Raw genomic sequence first — 19,346 nt, 5'->3', positions numbered from 1 at the left:
ATTGTCCAATGGGAATCCCAGACCAGCCTTTTTCTTATTGTGGAGATCTGACAAATTCTTGAACCTCCCTGGGCTCCACTGTTCTAATCAGTTAAATGGGAGTTACATAACCTTGTAGAGTCGTGATGAGCAATAGTGTTTGTAAAACATCTGGTATAAAGTGGTGTTCAATAAATGGTGCATGCTATTATTATTTATCTTTATTTTTTTAAAAAGATTTCATTTATTTATTTGACAGAGAGAGATAGATCACAAGTAGGCAGAGCAGCAGGCAGAGAGAGAGAGCAGGAAGCAGGCTCCCTGCTAAGCAGAGTGCCCAATGCGGGGCTGGATCCCAGGACCCTGAGATTATGATCTGAGCCAAAGGCAGAGGCTTAACGCACTGAGCCACCCAGGCGCCCCTATTATTTTTTTATTATTATTTTTTATTATTCTCCTTTGCCTGTCTGGATCATTCTTTGAAACACTCTTTGTTTTCTCCTTTCTCTGTCTCTTTATTACCCCTTTAACAAAGGTTTCACTTAACCCCTTGCATATACTGATCTACTAATGATGATGTGTGGTGGTTTCCATAAAATGAGTAAGGCAGAGGGCTGGTGCTCGGACAGTGGGCAGGGGCTTGACAGTGTCCAGGGACGTCAGGGTGGTCAACAGCAGGGTGTCTCACTACGTATGTGTGGGGCACGTGACATGAGCCAGGAAGTGCAGCACCAAGTGGCCTACCACTCAGACCAACCCAATGGTGGCTGCCATTCAGGGTCACTTCCTGAGTATTTACTGAATTCTACATCCAGCAATATCCCAAGGGGGACCCACAAGACAATGTCAAAACACACAGTGTATCAAGTATTCATCAAAGGTGGACTAATTTGTAAGCCAGGTTTCATGCTGACACACTGTAAATGGGCACCTGAACTTCTGGAAGAATGCCACCATGCTCAGGTAAATAGGAGGCACCTCTAGTCTGGTCTTCCTGGATGGGTGCCTAGCGGTACTGAGCAGGAATGACGAGGAAGTCTTCCTGTTGCTTCAAGCTCCGCCACCACCAGGGCTCCCCTGGGACAGCAGGAGAGTGTTTCAAAGAATGATCCAGACAGGCGACACTGAAGTCATTACATGATTATTCCAAGTCATGAAGCTAGACAGGCTGTCTGTGAGTGAGCCAAATGCCTGTGCCAAGACCAGCACACAGGCCACCCAAAGGAATGCTCTGAGCTCAGGGACACGTGATCCTCAACCCTTAGAGGGCCAAAGCCCAGGCCTAGGAGAGCAGTTGGGCAACACACCGCATCACTCTCTAGCCTGTGGTACCACTGCAGCCTGGCAGCACAGAGGGGCACTGGACCCACAGGATAAAATGCCAACTGTCCCACCTCCACAAGGCCTGTGTGATGTGCCCCACCTTCCCACCTCACCCTTCTTCACTCTTCCCAACACTCTGCCTACTTCAGCCTCTTGGTCACCTTCTTGTTCCTTCCATGCACTCTGCTGCTTCTCACTTGTAGCCTAAATGCTTTCTACTTCGCCCCACTTTGTCCCTGTGCCTGCACATAACCAGGTTAACACGGACTCATCAACTCAGATAGATCACCAGTAAATATACCTGCCCTCGAAATCGCCCCGACCTCACAGACAGGCAAGCTCCCCTTTATGGGATCTCACAGGACCCAGTGTCTTTTGTAGCACTTTTAATTATAATTAACAGATGAATGCAACAGTTCTTTGCTTCCAACTAGTGTGACTAGAAAGCGCTTTTTTCTAACTAGAATGTAAGCTTGAATCAGCGCTGAGCACTGCCAAGCACAGGTTTGACTTGGCCCACTTTCCTTCTTAGAAGATTCTGGGAGATTCCTCTTGATTGTGAGTGGGCTTGTCAGATCTTTCCCCATTACGAGGGACAAAGAGAGGATGGTAAGGTTGAGGAGCTCCTTAGTAGGATGTTTCAAAGGAGCATGCTCAATAAACATATTTATAGGGTAACATAAAGGCACTGAATGGCAGTACTGGGGACAAATCTGGGGACATTTTTCATACTCCTCAGAGGCCAGCACCACTTCTCTACTTAGCATCTTTAGCTTGGATATTGTCAAAGGGCAGAAAGTGACCATTTGCTTCCTTGGAAGAACTGCCCTAGAGATCCTTCTGCATTGTTGTTTGGACTGGTGGGGTATAGGGGATAAGAAAAATGAAACAGGATGTGCACTTCTGCTGAGCAGGGAACCTGATGCGGGGCTTGATCCCAGGACCCTGGGATCATGACCTGAGCTGAAAGCAGATGCCTAACCAATTGAGCCACCCAGATGCTCCTAGAATGTAGACTTTTGAATTTTATTCATGTTTCTTTCTTATCTGATAATTTCTTGAAGGTGTCACTGCTGTGAATTGGGAGCAATGCCCCCTCTCCCATCTTATCAGTTTTAACCATGTTTGTTTAGATAAACATGAAATAGGGCCAGACTTGACAGAGACTGTTGTATGGATAAAGGAAAGAAAAGATCAAAAGATCAGGTAGAATCTTAATAAACTGGAGTCTTACTGGCAACTTTACATGGAGTCAAAACAAATTACACCCCCCCCCCTTTTTGTGTGTGTGTACACCCCTTGGTATGGCTATTAGAAATTGTAAGGATGAAGATGTGGAGACAGTGCTGGTGTGGCATGAACACGGTAGGAAGATCAAATACACCCAGGTCCTCTTTGATACCTGGGAACTTCACTCTGGCTTTATGAGTCAGGTTCACCTGTTTAGGTCTCTGTAGTGCTCTCTTTAAGAATTAATTTTATAGAATGTTGAGGTGAAATAAAGTACCTGCTGAGTTTATTTTGCTTGTGTTTTTTTTTTTTTCCTCTAGAAGTATTCAAGTTTTGCTCCTAATTTGTATGTTTTGTTCTTTGCCACTATTTGCCCTTGCTAACTTCACTGCTACTCTTTTGTGTAGTGGAATGCAGAAGGCGATCTACCCAGTTTTTAACACAGGGATCTCTTCCTTTTCCCAGGTGATAGCCACACGGACTCACTAGGTGTTCCATTTATTTATTTTTTGTTTTTATTTTTATTTTTAATTTTTTTAAAAGATTTTATTTATTTATTTGAAAGACAGAGAATGAGAGACAGAGAGAGCATGAAAAGAGGCGAGGGTCAGAGGGAGAAGCAGACCCCCTGCCAAGCAGGGAGCCCGATGCGGGACTCAATCCCAGGACTCTAGGATCATGACCTGAGCTGAAGGCAGTTGCTTAACCAACTGAGCCACCTAGGCGCCCGTTTATTTTTATTTTTTCAAGATTTTATTTATTTATTTGAGAAGGAGTGAGAAGAGAGAGAGAGAGAGAAAGCACGAGCAAGGAGGAGGGGCCGAGGGAGTGGGAGAAGCAGACTCCCAGATGAGCATGTAGCCAGATGAACATGGGGCTTGATCCCAGGACCCTGAGATCATGACCTGAGCCGAAGGCAGATGCCTCCCGGGCTGAGCCACCCAGGCACCCCCTACTTTTTATTTTTAAAGACTTTATTTATTTGAGAGAGAGAGCGCACAGGCACAGGGGAGCGGCAGAGGGAGAGAAAAAGCAGACTCCCCACCGAGCAGGGATCCTGATGCAAGACTCGATCCCATAACCCCGGATCATGACCACAGCCGAAGGCAGACAATTAACCGACGAAGCTGCACAGGCACCTCTAGGTGTCCCGTTTCAAGCTGTGAGGCAGGTCAACATGGTGTGAGGAGCAGGAGGAGGCCAGGCCTGGCTATTCCCACCTGGTCGCCTGCTGTGTCCCCACCACCACCTCATCACATTTCTCCTCCTTCTCTTTCCTGTCTCTGCTCCCTGTGACAGCAGCTGGCTATAGGCTAAGCTGTCGACACTCATTTTAGACAGATGCTCATCTGAGGGCATGAGAAGTAGGACAAAACAGAGGACTCTTTGGGTTCTCTGTCTCCATAAATCGTATTTAGGGACTCAGGATCCTTTTTGCATGAGCTGGGTGAGAATCACCTCCTGCAACTCCTCCACACTGAGAGCATGGTTCTCGTGTTGCAGAGGAGAAGCTTCCTTGACTTTGAACCCATTGTGTTGTGCAGGAAAAGTTCAAGAGGACTGCTTAAAAATACTAGTCTGTTAAAAAATTCAGTACAGGCCCTCTAATTTGAATGAGATCAGTTTTATTTTATTTTATTTTTTTAAAGATTTTATTTATTTATTTGACAGACAGAGATCACAAGTAGGCAGAGAGGCAGGCAGAGAGGAGGAAGCAGGCTCCCCACAGAGCAGAGAGCCTGATGCGGGGCTCAATCCCAGGACCCTGAGATCATGACCTGAGCCGAAGGCAGCGGCTTAACCCACTGAGCCACCCAGGTGCCCCGAATGAGATCAATTTAAACTTCATGGAGTATCAGAGTGACCTGGAGGGCTTCTTAAAACACAGATTTCAGGGCTACACTTGGCAGTTTCTCATTAGTAAGTTTGGGGCTGGGGGAGGGTGCCTTTGGATTTTTTTTTTTTCTCTTAAAGATTTTATTTGAGAGAGAGAGAGAGAGAGTGCACAGCAGGGGGAGAGGCAGGCAGAGGGAGAGGGAGAAGCAGGTTCCCTGATAAGCAGGGAGCCAATGAGGGGCTCAATCCCAGGACCCTGGGATCATGACCTGAGCTGAAGGCAGATGCTTCACGACTGAGCCACCCAGGTGCCCCAGAATCTTTGCATTTCTAGTGAATTCTCAAATGTTGATTCTGCTCCTGGTCCATGGACCACACTTTGAGAATTATGGGTTGGCTTATTTCTCACAATGCTATCTTCAACTAGATATGCAGGGGGCCATGTTGTTGCTTTAGGTCAGACATCCTGTTTTGAGCTGCTTATGGCTGATTAGAAACACCGGCTTTGAAAATGTCTCCATCTAAACATTGTGGTGTCCCCTGCTTTATTGTCAGGAACTATGGGATCTCCATAGAGCCTAGATTGGCCTGTTGGGGAAGACAAGGAGTTGTTTCTGGAGAAGACTCTCAGCTCTGCTCGCAGGCACTCCCTGGCTTTCTCCAGTGAGCATTTGTGCAGAGCTAGCCATGCCTGATCTCTTGGATCCAGTCTGAAGCATTCCCAGCCACATAGTTCCCTGGGAGCTAGGGGCACAGATCTTAGCTTTCACGGTCTACACCATCAGCAGTTAATGCCCTGAACGGTGTTTGCATCTTTCTCAGCCCCTAGAAGACATGGGCATCCTTGGCCAGCTTTTGTCTCGACAAGTAGCCCAGGGCTTGTTACTCAGTCACTATTTCTGCATCCTTGGCCAGCTTTTGTCTCGACAAGTAGCCCAGGGCTTGTTACTCAGTCACTATTTCTGGGAAGAATGGGCGTGCATTCTTATGGAGGAAAATGTAAAGGAAGCTTTCCTCATTATTCTAAACTTCCTTGCCTCTCCAGTAAGCACTCTGGTGATACAAGACTCCGGACTGCTCTCCTTTCTCTCAATTGTCCATATAGGTGCTCCTTGAGTAGTTAACACGCCAAGAGTGCCAACTGCTGAGAGTCAGTTGTGACACTTAGATGCATTATGAGGTTCTCATTAGGGTCATAGGTTGGATTTATATTATTTACAGTACTTTGTTGGGCACATCTATAGTCCATTCTATCCCCTAACCCCAGCTTCCACATAAATTCACTTGAGTGTAGTTCAAGAATCCACTTTCTAAGCACTGCGTCCCAAACTAAATTTCTGATAAAGCTTCCCCCAAATTTGAAAGTGACACACACAGTCCCTTTTGTTACACTACAGGTATGCAATATGTGAATTTGTTCATATGTGGTAGGTAAAATAGGCACAAAATCAGTAAACCATGAGATCATGTTACCTCAAAATTTGATTGTTCATGAGGTAAAGAAGAAGGTTATATATACATATATATATATTATATATATTAATTTTTTTGTGTGGTAAAAAAATCACACAATATACCATTAAACTTTTTAAAGTGTGAGGGGATTATATTTGGTGCCACTGAGTAGCATCAGGCGAAGGTAAGGATGCTGCCCAGCCGCCATCAGTGATCTGGGAGGAAAAAAACCCCCACACACCATATCCGGTTTCTCACTTCTGTTCACCCTCATTCGATGTCTGTGTGTCTCGTGCTCCTGAGCCTCTGTGCTTTTCCTCATGAAAGCATTTACTACAGCATCTTCCACACAAATGTGTGTCTCTTGGTCATAAGAGTCCAGACACCGAGTGAAGGAGGAGAGGTTTACACATGTGGAGGAGAAGCTTGTGAGGAGATGAGAGAAGATGAGGCATCAGACCAATGGGAGTAAAGGGGCCCACACTGAGCTTCATCAGAGGCCACATGGAAGAAGAACCGAAAGAAAGGAGAATGGAACTGAATGGGAGCCATCATTGGCTTTGAAGAGGATTAGAGGCACGTGCCACAGACTGAGGGAGAGGCTCTAATGTCACAAGCAGCTGAGTAGCACTTTTATGGCATTCAGTCTTAGAGCCACACAAACAGTCTTTTTTGTTATGAACAGAAGGACCTGGCAAAACAACAGAAGCTGGATTCCTATTTTAAGCTGGTGCAGAAGGAATAACAAGACAATGAGTCACAGCCATCCACCTCTGGTATCGTGACACTTTGTCCTAAGAATGTCCTTCCTTCCATCCTGTCTCCGTCACTCCAAGCCACAGTGCTACATCACACTCACAGGCACCAGGAAGCTTCATGGGTCTGTTTTTACAAATCCAGGCAAAGTGGTATATTTACTATAGCATAATTTAAATTAGGCACTTACGATGCTTAAAATAGGAGTTTTTGAGTTTATTATTAATTTTTTTTTAAAGTGGATTGTTTTACTAGACTGCACAGTTTTTTTTTTAAAATATTTTATTTATTTATTTGACAGAGAGAGATCACAGTAGGAGAGAGGAAGGGAAGAGATCACAGAGAGAGAGGAAGGGAAGCAGGCCCCCTGCTGAGCAGAGAGCCCCATGCGGGACTCGATCCCAGGACCCTGAGATCATGACCTGAGCCGAAGGCAGTGGCTTAACCCACTGAGCCACCCAGGTGCCCCATGCACAGTTTTGAATACTGTGCTCTGAACTCATGTTCCCCGTTAGTCCTGTTATTTCTGTGGAGCCAAAATTCGATAATGCAGTGGTATTTTTAGGAAAACATGTTTTAGGAGAAATGATAGTATTTGGAGAACTTTCTTTTCTTTTTTTATTTTGGAGAACTTTCAGTGTACCTGTTACTTAACAACCATTGCTAACTATGGAGAGAATGCAGGAACTCCTGACTGGACCTGACTTCCTTATCTAATTCTGATCTCCATGCTTCCCATATGTACTAGAAAACCTCAAAGAATCTGAGTAATAACATTCCTTTGGTTTTTGGTAATTTTGGATTGTGAGCTCATGGGTACTTTGCATTTACCTGAAGGAATCTTGTGAGGACTGGGTTGAGGGCTCCACCTGCCAGAGAAGATCTGAGTTTCCTTCTGCAGATTCCTAAGTACTTCCAAACTGACCACTTTTCTTAGTGTGCGATTTACAGAACCACAAGTAAGATACATGATAATTCTAAAACTTAGAGGTTATAGTTTTGAATTCTTAGGGACACACACACACCCCAAACCCAAGGCCCATCCTTTTACACAAGTTCCCAGCTTTAAGCAGAAGACTCCATTCCAACTCCTATATAGGGGCTATATAAGGCTATATATATATATTTTTTTAGATTTAATTTATTTGTCAGAGAGAAAGAGAGAGAGAGAGACACAGAGAGAGAGAGAGAGGAGCGAGCATACAAGCAGGGAAGCGGCAGGCAGAAAGAGAAACAGGCTCCAAGAAGCCCGATGCAGGACTTAATCCCAGACTTTGGGATCATGACCTGAGCTGAAGGCAGATGCTTAACCAACTGAGCCACCCAGTGTCCCTATATAAGGCTATTAAAACAAATGTCTAGGTTATTGGGATCAGAAAATCTCTCGCCCCTCAGACTGCCACTGATTTAGGGTCAGCCAACCATCTGATTTCCAGATCCTTCTTTATTTTGGCCCTGAAAATGTTCTCTAGTTTCTTAATGAGCCTGGATATGTATTTGAAACAACTTTTATTAGATTTTTTTCTCTAAGTTTTTTCTTGCCCCTTTGTTTTGCTATGTGGTCCTCACTGTATCACCACCAAGAGCAATTTCTTTTTCACAAATGATTGCTCCTTGCATGCTCAGAGGGGCTGGCTCAAATAAATATTGTATTTAGATGGCTAAAGTTTTGGGGGGCCTTAGATTTAAAACACTGCTTATCCTGAGACTTCTGGGTTGGTCTCTTAGCACTAACCCTTCCACTGCCTCCTGGCCTCATAGGTTCTGTGCGAGGAGAAGCCATCAGAACAGAGCTGTGTAGAGAAGAAATGCCAGTCGAGCTCTGAAAGCTATCTCACAAGGGCTTTAATATCTCAGATAGAAGGGGACACTTGCTCTCATGCTTTAAATTCTAGGCTAACTTTATCATAACTGTTTTTCTCATTAAAATTTAAAAAACCAAGGGAAACCGGGCGACTTGATGTGGAAGACATCCAGGAAGTATGAAATGTTGGCTAATGGCCGATAAGTGTATCTTTCTACTCCCCGAACAACATAGATGTCACGGAAACCTCACAGCTGATTGGAGTGGGTCAGTGCTGGCCAAGTACCGCCTGGATCGTCATTGGACACTGTAGTTTAGCAAAGGCTCTGGTGCCAAGGGGGTTGATCTAGAATGCAGTACAAGAAATTTTCATAGAAATGAGGTTAACTTTTTTCTTTTTCGCATTTGGGACTCAAATTTCAAATGTTTTTGGCCCTCCTAGTTCATCTCTCTTAAGATTCATGTCTCTAATTTGCCTTCGGGCAAACGCCCCAGTAACTAAAATGAGAGTAGTGAGGGACAAGCATTTTCACATTAGTTGATCAGGCCTACGTGGCTTACATGGTAACTTAAAAGAATAGCTGTGCATATTCTCCAGGAGCTGTTATGTCACTGTCACTGCAAAACACTGTTAAGTGAAACAATGAAAAGAAATCCATGAATTCAGACCCCCTCAGGCTTGGGGGAGGAGTGTCTGGTCTGCCTAGATTATGGGGAAGATGATTCCAGCCACAGGTAGTGCCTGTGGGATCTGAGCAGGGCACACAGGGAACAAGGAAGGCTTGACGATGTTCACAGCATGTCACGCTAGTTGGCTTTGATACAGCCTCTCAGCGGGCCAGGAAAGAGGCCACACCTCAGAGCTCAGGAATCTGCTCTTCCCACTGCTTGACTATGTTTTCCGAACAGTATTTAGTAGAAGACTCTTGTTTTCTCCAGGTGTCAGTACATTAATAGGTATTCGGGGGCACCTGGGTGGCTCAGTTGGTTAAGCAACTGCCTTCAGCTCAGGTCATGATCCCAGAATCCAGGGATCGAGTCCCACATGAGACTCCCAGCTCCACGGGGAGTCTGCATCTCCCTCTGACCTTCTCCCCTCTCATGCTCTCTCTCAAATACATAAATCTTAAAAAAAAAAAAAAAAAGGTATTTGGGAGCGGTGTAGGGTGAGGGGGGTGGGGATAGGCTAAGGAAAATTTCCAGGGTCAAAATAAGTTTGGACATGCATAACACAATTATCTTATTAAACACTCTGAGAGGTCCTACAGTGAAGACAGTTATGGAATTTAATTTAGTGGTATCTTTTAAACTTATTGTCTAAATACCCTGTTCTGAAGTATACCTACTTACATCTTGTAGGTACACCGTTCTGTGGACATAGTTTGGAAATGCTGTCCCCTGAGTACCTACATCATATAATCCTCAGGTTGTTTCGATGTGTAAACAGGTCTGAGAAACAGGGGCCAGGGAATCCCAAAAGGGAGGAGTAGATTCACTTACAGGAGATAAGAATAAAAAGAAGCAATTTTAGAGACACTATGGTTCCAATGTTTAAATTTGACAAGTGAGGAAATACAGGTGAAGGGATCTGCCGGATCCTGTAAGTGAAGAGGAAGCTACCTATTGGAACCCGGTTGTCTTCAACGACAGCGCGCCTCTCCTCATTTCACCCAGCAGGCACGGGGATGGCGGTCTCTGGGTTTTAAGGCAAGTGGCAAGGCCAGCCTGGCAGGGATGAGGGAAGCCACGAAGCGAGGTAGAGATGAGAACAGACTGGGTGTGTGGGGTGTGTGGTGCAGAGCTCCAGAGGGGAGGGCAGGCCGTGGCGGAGCTCTGTATGCCTGTCAGAAACAATCTCGTAAGCTGTGGAGTGAGGAGTGTCCAGATGGGGATGGGTGGAGGCGAGAAAGGGATCCAGAAAGCATGAGGAGTCCAGGCCCTGGATGCATGGCTAAGGAACAGCTTGCCCCAGTCAGGTTTCTATATAACAATCAGTAAATCCCTTTGCTGTGTTAAGCTTGGCTGTCTGGCCCCACGAATTAAATAGTGTGCTTCAAGGTGTGGAAAGCATGGTTTGAAGACTTTATTTTTATTTCAGGAAGGCATATCAAGTTCTTGATTGATTTTTGTCCCTTACTGTTTGTCATTGGAGATGTCGAAGGGACTTAATTTGTGGAACTGTTCTTGAAATTCAGTAAAGTGAATTAAACAAGATCTTTTTATACACCATTTTAAAAATTGTTCATAAGAGCCTACAGAGGCATTAAAAACAAAAGAGGGCAGAATTTTGCTTATGTAGGAAGAAACTCTGGATTCCCGCACACTATCCTCTCCCTACAAACAGAATAAAAATATTTGCCTCTATTTGAACAGAAATCTAATGATTTGATCACACCTAAATAGCATGTCTTAATTGGATTTCAGAAGAACTGTAACTTTATAGCAGATCTCTTTTGTTTTCTTTCTAATAGTGATAAAGAACACATAACCTAAAACTTCTCATCTTAACCATTTTAAGTGTATAGTTCAGTAGTGTCAAGTTCATGTTGCCATGCAACCAAGCTCCAGAATTTTTTCATCTGGCAAAATATGACAAGATCTTTTTACTTGGAGTTCTTGTTACACCACTAACCTCCCCCAAACACGGGCACACTTCTATGATTTTATTTAAGCAGTGGATATAAATGTGTTCTGTTATACAATTTGACACATAGACAACATTACATGTATTATCCATGTAATTTATGAAATGCAGGACTGCCTGCATTTTCTGGAATAGTTTAGTGCTCTCTATCACTGATTCATTGTTGCCTTTTCTCTCTCCACATTCAAGCCATTCAAAACATTTACTCTTCTAATATACTTCACCTTTTTTTTTTTTCATGATCCTCTTCTTATTTTCATTTCCTAATCTTCTTTTTTGAGTTCAGTTGAGAGATTTCAATAATATTGGACCAAACTTAAGAGTAGATGGAATGGCCAGTGCATGACTTACATGGTATTGTGATGCCCCGTGTGGGACTGAGACAGGGCTATCTTTCTTTCTGGTAAGATACTGACCCTTGATTTCCCTTTTCAAAAATGCAAATAAGTCTGGCATGCATAGGCCAGTGCCTGGCTCTCCCTCAGTGTGGGTATTTTTGTGCCAGTGAATACATGTAGGAATCTTAGAAACCAAAATTTTACCCAGTGATCCCGAGAGCCAGGCTGGGGAACACTAAAGGGTTTTGATCCAGGATCTGGCCAATGACTTCTCTCTCTCTCTGTATCAGTCATGACTGATAGATTCTACTCTGCAGTGCGGGCAGTAAGTTACCCCAGGTTCCCTCTAGCTGAAAGTTAAAGGCCACATGGGAGTGGGGTAGGAAAGGCAAAATGCAACGAGGAGCACTGGTCACTTTTCACATGTCTTCTTCCAGACAGGGCCAGCAGTAAGAAAGGATGCTGAGGCAGAGGGCAGGCCCGATAGTAACTACTACGTCTGGTGTGGTCATGCTGGTTATTATGTTTTAAAATGCTTTTTATGATTAGCAAATAGCAACTTGGCCTTCTACCCCAGGATTTTGTGGACTTCCCCCCGCAACCTCTGCCTCATAGCCAGCCACTAAAGGGTTAATATTTGGCTCAGTTGGGGCGCCTTATTAGGTTGTTAAATATTTTGCACATCACTCCTGGAGAAAACTTTGCAGCAAAGACAAGCCTCTTGTACTCTACTTTTCCTGAGACCCTGCTGCTCCCTGGCTGTTTCCCATCATCACGATGTAGCTTTAGTACCAGGTCATGGGGCATCTCCTACACTTGCGGCAGGGCAGGGGGAATAACAGAAGAAGGTTTCAGGACCATCATTCCTGAGGATGTCCTCTGCCAGTCCCAGAAACTTGGGTAGGGGTGCGGTCCCTCAAGGGAGAGAAATGTCCTGCATCCTTGGAACCAGGATCCTGGGGCAGGGGGCGGGGAGGTGATGTTTGCCGTCCTTCCTGTGTACTCCCTTTAGAAAACACATGACTTTGTCCTGTCTCCTCAGACATCATCACTCTTCAAGAAAGCCAGTGGTCAACAAGTAGTTTTTGGGGGCATACCAAGCATCAGAGCTCTGGCCAGCTTTCAGAAATGGGGATGAGGGCAGTTTTTATAGACATCATAAACAGGAAAATTAATCTCCAAGATCTTCCCTTGTAAAGAAATCCTTTGGGACTTACAAAATCAGATCACATTAACACATTTTGGCCACCTTCCAAAACAACATGGACTTAAGCAGATAAATTCATTGAAAAATATTTTGAATGTTGCAAAACAATCTGGCCTTAGGTGACACTGCTTCCAGTAATGAAATACATTAATTCGGAGACATTTCCCTGGAAATTAAAACCACAATGAAATATCACCTCACACCAGTTAGAAGGGTCGGCTATCATCAAAAGACAAAAGATAACAAACACTGGTGAGGATGTGGAGTAAAGGGAACCCTTCTGCACTGCTGGTGGGAATGTAAATTGGAGCACGGAGGTTCCGTGAAAAATTAAAAATAGAACTACCATATGATCCAGCAGTCCCACTTCTGGGTAGATATCCAAAGGAAATAAAATCATGATTCTGAAGAAGCCTCTGCCCCTGCATGTTCATTGCAAAATTGCTTACAATAACTAAGACATGGAAACAACCCAAGTGTCCATCAACAGATGAATGGATAAAGAAACTGTAGTACCCATATACAATGGAATATTATTCAGCCATAAAAAGAAGATGCTCCTGCCATTCGCAACAACCTGGACACATCCTAAGGCATTATGCTAAGCAAATTAAGTCAAATGAAGAAAGACAAGTACTGTATGATGTCACTTACATATGAAATCTAAAAAAAACAAAAACTAACAAAAAAACCGGGGCACCTGGGTGGCTCAGTTGTTTAAGCCTCTGCCTTTGGCTCAGGTCATGATCCCAGGGTCTTGGGATCTAGGCCTGCATTGGGCTCCCTGCTCAGTGGGAAACCTGCTTCTCCCTCTCCCACTCCCCTTGCTTGTGTTCCCTCTCTCTGTCAAATAAATAAATAAAATCTTAAGGGAAAAACCCAACTCCTAGAAACAGATCATATTTGTGGTTGCCAGAGGTGGGACTGGAAGTGTGGGAGGAGGGGGAATTGGGTGAAGGGAGATGTTACTAGACAGGAGGGTGACCATTATTAAGAATACTGTATGGTATATTTGATAGTTGCTAAGAACTGCTAAGAGAGTAAATCTTAAAAGTTCTCATCACAAGGAAAAACATTTTTTTTTTTTAAAGATTTTATTTATTTATCAGAGAGAGAGGGGGGGAGAGCAAGCACAGACAGACAGAATGGCAGGCAGAGGCAGAGGGAGAAGCAGGCTCCCTGCCGAGCAAGGAGCCCGATGTGGGACTCGATCCCAGAAGGCTGGGATCATGACCTGAGCCGAAGGCAGCTGCTTAACCAACTGAGCCACCCAGGCGTCCCAGGAAAAACATTTTTAACTCTGAGATGCTGGATGTTAATCAAACTTATTATGTAAATATTTTGCAATAGATACATGTGTCAGACCATTATGTTGTATACCTTAAACTTAGACAATGTTGTATGTCAATCATATCTCAATAAAACTAGAAAGAAGAAACATTTCCCACCAATACAAATGGAATGCTGTGGAAATACAGGATTACTTCCCTATTATAGTAAATGTTCTTTAATATTGCTAACACTGCACAGCATTTCCTGGGTGCAGAGTACTGCTCTAAGCAGTATATCCATGAACTCTTTCAAGCTTCACCATCTATCCATGAGGTCAGTGCTCTTATGCTCCTCATTATACAACTGAGGAAACCGACGTGCAGAGAGGTTAGGTAACTTGCCCAAGATCACACAGCTAGTACGTGATGGAGCACTGCTAGCTGTACTATCATTCTTAGCTGTCCTTACCGAGGATTAGGTGTTTTTGAGAATGAAGGGGACTGGGGTGACTCCTGCTACAATAGGAACCCTGTTGTTCACAGCCAGCCAGTGGCCACTATTACCACCACCCCTGGCCACCCCTTTCTTTAAGAGCTGGCTGCAAAGGTTTGTTGGTCCCCTCCCACCGCCCCCCCTCCCGCCCCCCGCTCAGAATTTCAGACTTGAAAATGTGCTTGTTTCTGAATCACCGTGGAAAACACCTTGGCTGACTCATGTTCTTTTTTTTTTTTTTTTTTTTTAAAGATTTTATTTATTTATTTGTCAGAGAGAGAGCGAGTCAGAGCGAGCACAGGCAGACAGAGTGGAAGGCAGAGTCAGAGGGAGAAGCAGGCTCCCTGCGGAGCAAGAAGCCCGATGTGGGACTCGATCCCAGGACGCTGGGATCATGACCTGAGCCGAAGGCAGCTGCTTAACCAACTGAGCCACCCAGGCGTCCCTCATGTTTTTTTTTTAATAAAATGGTTGTGCAGCCTTAAGTACTGAAATCACTATTTAACTTTTGGGGCTGCTATCGGAAGAATGCGTGTGGAGTCTGGGTGAATCGGTCCGGTCTGGCTTGCACTAGCTGACCCGAGGCTTGTGCCTGTCCTGGGTACCCCACCCCTGCTCCCCCACATGTTCTAATCCACCTCAGGTTGTCCCTTCCCCTCAACACCCAGGGCCTCTGCTGGTGTAAGAGCCTCTTTTCTTTCCAGAAGTCCCTGCCACAGGGATCCACATCCTGGTCAAGCTTCTCATCTCCTTCCTTTACCACCTCTTCAAAATATCATTGGAAGCCCGCTCCCCACCTTTTCTTGACCAGTGCTCTAGGAGCTTCTGGCCCTCACTGAGCTCAGTTGCAAATGAGTTCCCTCGTACTGTGGACTCAATGCTCAGAGAGAAAATGAAGACAAGTTCTTGCCTGGAGAGGCTCACTGTCTCCCCCACGGGACCCTGCATGGAAGAACTAAGATACAGGGAATGGAAGATGCTGGGCAGCAGAACAGGGGTCACTTCAAACTTACTGTGGCTTTACCGCCCATGCTCTGATTTGCAGACAGGCAGGGTGTGGGCTGGAAGTAGGCACATGAAAGTGATTTTTTTTTCCCCCAGTTGGATAGGACTTTGTTTGGACTTTTCCTAGCCTAGCGGCCAGGGAATGCAAATTGACAAAGAGGCACATTTCATCTGGGTACAGCAAGTGCCCGAAGCTCCCTGGGGAGACATTGGCCAGAGCCATGTGGTGGCTCCTGATGGTGATGATCAGGAAGAGACAGATTTTTATTGATCTTGTAGCTGAAGTGCTTAGACTAGTGCTGGGCACACGGTAGAGGTGTCCTATAAATGTTAGCTAAAATTAATGAAATAAAGGCGGGTGCTACTCATGCTTGTTAAAAATAGGCCACAGGCACACTCTCCGTTGGGCAGACCAGCTGCTGAGGCCAGCATGGCCTTCCTCGAAAGAGTTCAGTTGTGCAACTCAACACACGTGTATGTGTGTGCATGCACGTGTGTGATACATGTCAAAAACACTCATCACTTACAGTATTCTGTGGGCCCCTCCAAGCATGGGAAGATGAGCAGCCTCTTCGGCTCCCCGACCTAAAGGCTAAATCTCACTCCCTAATCCATACTGATTCCTAATGACTTGTGATTCCACTGAGCAATGTCAGTTTATGCCAACTTTGTGTAAATAATGTAAAATTTCCCTTAATCTTTAAAGGTTTTTTTTTTTTTTTGGACAATCTCTTCTCCTCACCATCCCATTAACCTCGCGTCACCTTCTGAGGGAGGCCTGAGGTGAGGAGAATGAGCTTGGGGCACTCACCACGGTGCAACAGAGAGGCCAGAACCACCAGAGGAGAGCCAGGGCCAGGAGCAGGAACAGGATCAGCAGGGCGATGGCCAGGATGGAGCCGTCCGACTGTGGGGCCAAGAAAGAAGACGGTCAGCGGTGGGGCAGGCCACGCGTGTGACCAGTGACAACCGGAGCCTCCCCCTCCCCTCCTCCCCACCACCAGTATGATGATTTGAGGCCCAGAGAAGAGCACGGTTTGCCAAACATGTGGCTGACACTGCCAGCGTTCTGGGCAACGCTGCCCATGCAGCCAATTCTGGCGAGATGTGATGTGCCTTTTCAGAAGGCTCCGCTCTTCTCGTGGGACAATGTGCTGAGGGCCCAACCCTGCAAGAGCCAGACTGGGCGCTTGCTCAGGCAACTGGACGCTGAGGGGGCCTGTGACGGCTCCACGGCTCCTTGCCTCCGGCACCATCACCCTCTGCCTGGTGACACCCTCCGACTCCCTGACCCTGCTATTCCTGCCACCCCCGGGCTGCGCTTACGACCCTTGTGCTCCGGGTTGGGTTCAGCCGGCTCCCATGGACTCGTTCAGGGATAGGCCCTGACCCATTCATGAGGTAGAGTCAAGAGCCTGCTGACAGGCGAGATACAGAGCCCATGGATTCCAGGGAGGGAGAGGGGAGCAGCTGATACAGAACCTGGGAGAAAAGGGGAGCGGTGGCTGAGTCGACACTGCCCTCAGATCAAGTGGCTGTCACATTGGGGCCAGGAGGTGAGGCAGGCGCCCCACACAGATTTTGCCCATTTGGAAAGTGCCGAGACCGGTCCTGAGCATGGTCATGGGCCGCTGTGGCCTGTGACGGAGGTTAACTTTTAGCAAACAGAGACCCCGCTCCCAGTCGGTGTTGTCGGGCTGTGGGCTCTGGGAAGCAGATTTAAGTCTCCACCTGCCCTTGCTGCCAGCTGCTGGGAGTGGAAATGGGCACAACTCTTGGGGGGTGGGGCGGCACCAGGCTGAGGAGCAAACTGTCATAGGTATTAATTGTCATGTTACTCTTTCTCAGCAAAGCTGGAAATTCCACTTTTAGCCTCCGAAAATTACCAGGTATGTTTGCAACTAAACGTTTTCAATTAAGGAATGGCTAATAATGCATTAAAGAACTACGGTGCCATTGGTTACTGTGTAGATGTTGTTTTCAAATAATATTCTTTTAATTATTTTTTAAAATTGTGTTATGTTAGTCACCATACAACACGTCATCAGTTTTTGATGTAGTTAGTGTTCAGTGATTCATTGTTTATGTATAACACCCGGTGCCCCATGAAATTCGTGCCCTCCTAATATTTTTTTAAAAGATTTTATTTATTTATTGACAGATATCACAAGTAGGCAGAGAGGCAGGCGGAGAGAGAGGAAGGGAAGCAGGCTCCCTGCTGAGCAGAGAGCCCGATGCGGGGCTCGATCCCAGGACCCTGAGACCATGACCTGAGCCGAAGGCAGAGGCTTTAACCCACTGCGCCACCCAGGTGCCCCAAAGTTTTTATTAGTTTATTTGACAGAGAACACAAGTAGGCAGAGCGACAGGCAGAGGGAGAGGACAAAGCAGGCTCCCTGCTGAGCAGAGATCTCAGTGAGGGGCTCGATCCCAGCACCCTGGGATCATGACCTGAGCTGAGGGCAGAAGCTCAACCAACTGAGCTACGCAGGCACCCCTCAAATAATATTTAGATTACATTCCCGATATAATGAGTGGATTTAATAAATGTTGGGAGTGAGAGAGAAAGACTGAGGGATATTTACTAAAATACTAACAGTGGTTTGTCAGGTAGTGGGTTTACGGTAATTTTCTTTACAAAAAATCTGTAACAAGAAGATAAATTACTGAAGTTGTTCTTTATAAAATCTGTCCTTGGGGCTCCCCACTTTGGTGTCCCGAGTTCGCCTGACCCAGAGGTTCTTACAGCGCCAGTGGACCTGTGGGGTACACAGAGGGGTTCAAGGGGGTGGAAACGTGTGACCCTCTCCAAAGTACACCATGATAAGCATGACCTGTGTCTTCAGGGGAGACCGCTGAGCACATGACCAGATTCTCAGAGCTGCCCTCACCCCCCAGCCCATCCTGAGGAGCATCGAGGTTGGGAGGCCGCTCGGGGAAGTATAGCCAGTTAATGGCAGCACTGGGACTTGACTCACTCCCACTCTAAGCGCTCGGCCGGGGGCTCCTGGAAGCTGTTTAAAGGTAGCTCTTACTCCCTGGAATGTCTTTGACCAAAAAGCCAGGGAACTAATCATCCTGGTCCAACCCAGCCAAGGCTTGGGGAAGCCAGAGTGCCCCTGAGGGAGGCGCAGCCTCACGAACGCAGGTGCAGGGCCGGGCTGTGGGTGGGGACGGAGCACAGACTCTGAAGGAGGGACACAGCCGTGCCAGAGACGACCCACAACACTGATGTGTGAACTTCGGTGGAGAGGGATGCTCTCGGCAAGGACACAAAGAAGTCATGAGTGTTTCCCAAACTTACTGTTAGTCAGGGATAAGTCTTAACCCCTCAGTCTCTGCATTCCCCAGCCAAAAATGGAGACACTTGACCTCGGCTGCTCCCCTGCACTGACAAAGGTGCTGCATTCCCCAGCCAAAAATGGAGACACTCGACCTTGGCTGCTCCCCTGCACTGACAAAGGTGCTACAAAGGACACCTAAGGTACAGGCAGACACGGGCCGGCAACAGCACAAAAGCTATCATGTCAAACCCTGCACTGTACCTCACCCTCTCTCCATGTCCTCACCACAGCAAACACGGTGGGCGTTGCAGACCATAAATCTGCTTGCACTTAGAATAATAAATAGTTTTGGTTACTGAGAGGCTCATAAAACAGCAGTCTTTTAGTATTGAGTTATAATTTAGTGAAGCCTACAGACTACATTTATTCCCATTATGCTCAACCTCCCGGCTCCTGATTTTGTTTTTCACTTCAGACGGAGGAACTGAAGCAGAAAGGCACAGCTATTGCGGGAGAAGTCTTGACTTCCTTCTGGAAGGAGGAGGTTTCCTGTGAAGTAGGGAGGGAGAGGGACCTGGCCTGCCAGGGGAGAGAGGAGGCTTCTGCCCCAGCGAAGATTTCCTGGGTTGAGACACACCTCTGTTTGGCCTTCCTCCAGCCAGGCTGGGTCTGTCCCTTACAAGCCACAGCTTTCCTGGGCTGATGTGGGAAGGAGATTGGG

The 19,346-nt window shown here is 46.2% G+C and overlaps 1 protein-coding gene and 2 long non-coding RNA genes across 4 annotated transcripts in view; 1 reads left to right on the top strand and 2 right to left on the bottom strand.

The window, feature by feature from the left end:
- The window catches only part of ANTXR1 (ANTXR cell adhesion molecule 1), a 219,774-nt gene that overhangs the window by 68,594 nt on the left and 131,834 nt on the right, over positions 1-19,346 (bottom strand). For both annotated transcript variants that reach the window (XM_032352316.1, XM_032352315.1), the window contains exon 13: positions 16,153-16,248. In XM_032352316.1, coding sequence (XP_032208207.1) covers positions 16,153-16,248 — 96 coding nt within the window. The remainder of the gene's footprint in view (positions 1-16,152; positions 16,249-19,346) is intronic.
- On the bottom strand, positions 2,288-14,777 carry LOC116595694. Its single transcript, XR_004287822.1, has 3 exons — positions 14,764-14,777; positions 13,373-13,375; positions 2,288-2,871 (listed from the first exon to the last, which is right to left on the bottom strand). It is a non-coding gene; the product is annotated as an uncharacterized LOC116595694 (long non-coding RNA).
- On the top strand, positions 3,227-10,548 carry LOC116595695. The gene is made up of 3 exons (XR_004287823.1): positions 3,227-3,261; positions 9,541-9,542; positions 10,486-10,548. It is a non-coding gene; the product is annotated as an uncharacterized LOC116595695 (long non-coding RNA).

Source organism: Mustela erminea, chromosome 7, assembly GCF_009829155.1.
Source record: "Mustela erminea isolate mMusErm1 chromosome 7, mMusErm1.Pri, whole genome shotgun sequence".
Lineage (NCBI taxonomy): Eukaryota > Metazoa > Chordata > Mammalia > Carnivora > Mustelidae > Mustela > Mustela erminea.
The sequence above is the reverse complement of the archived record's forward strand: the minus strand, read 5'-3'. Positions and strand labels throughout refer to the sequence as shown.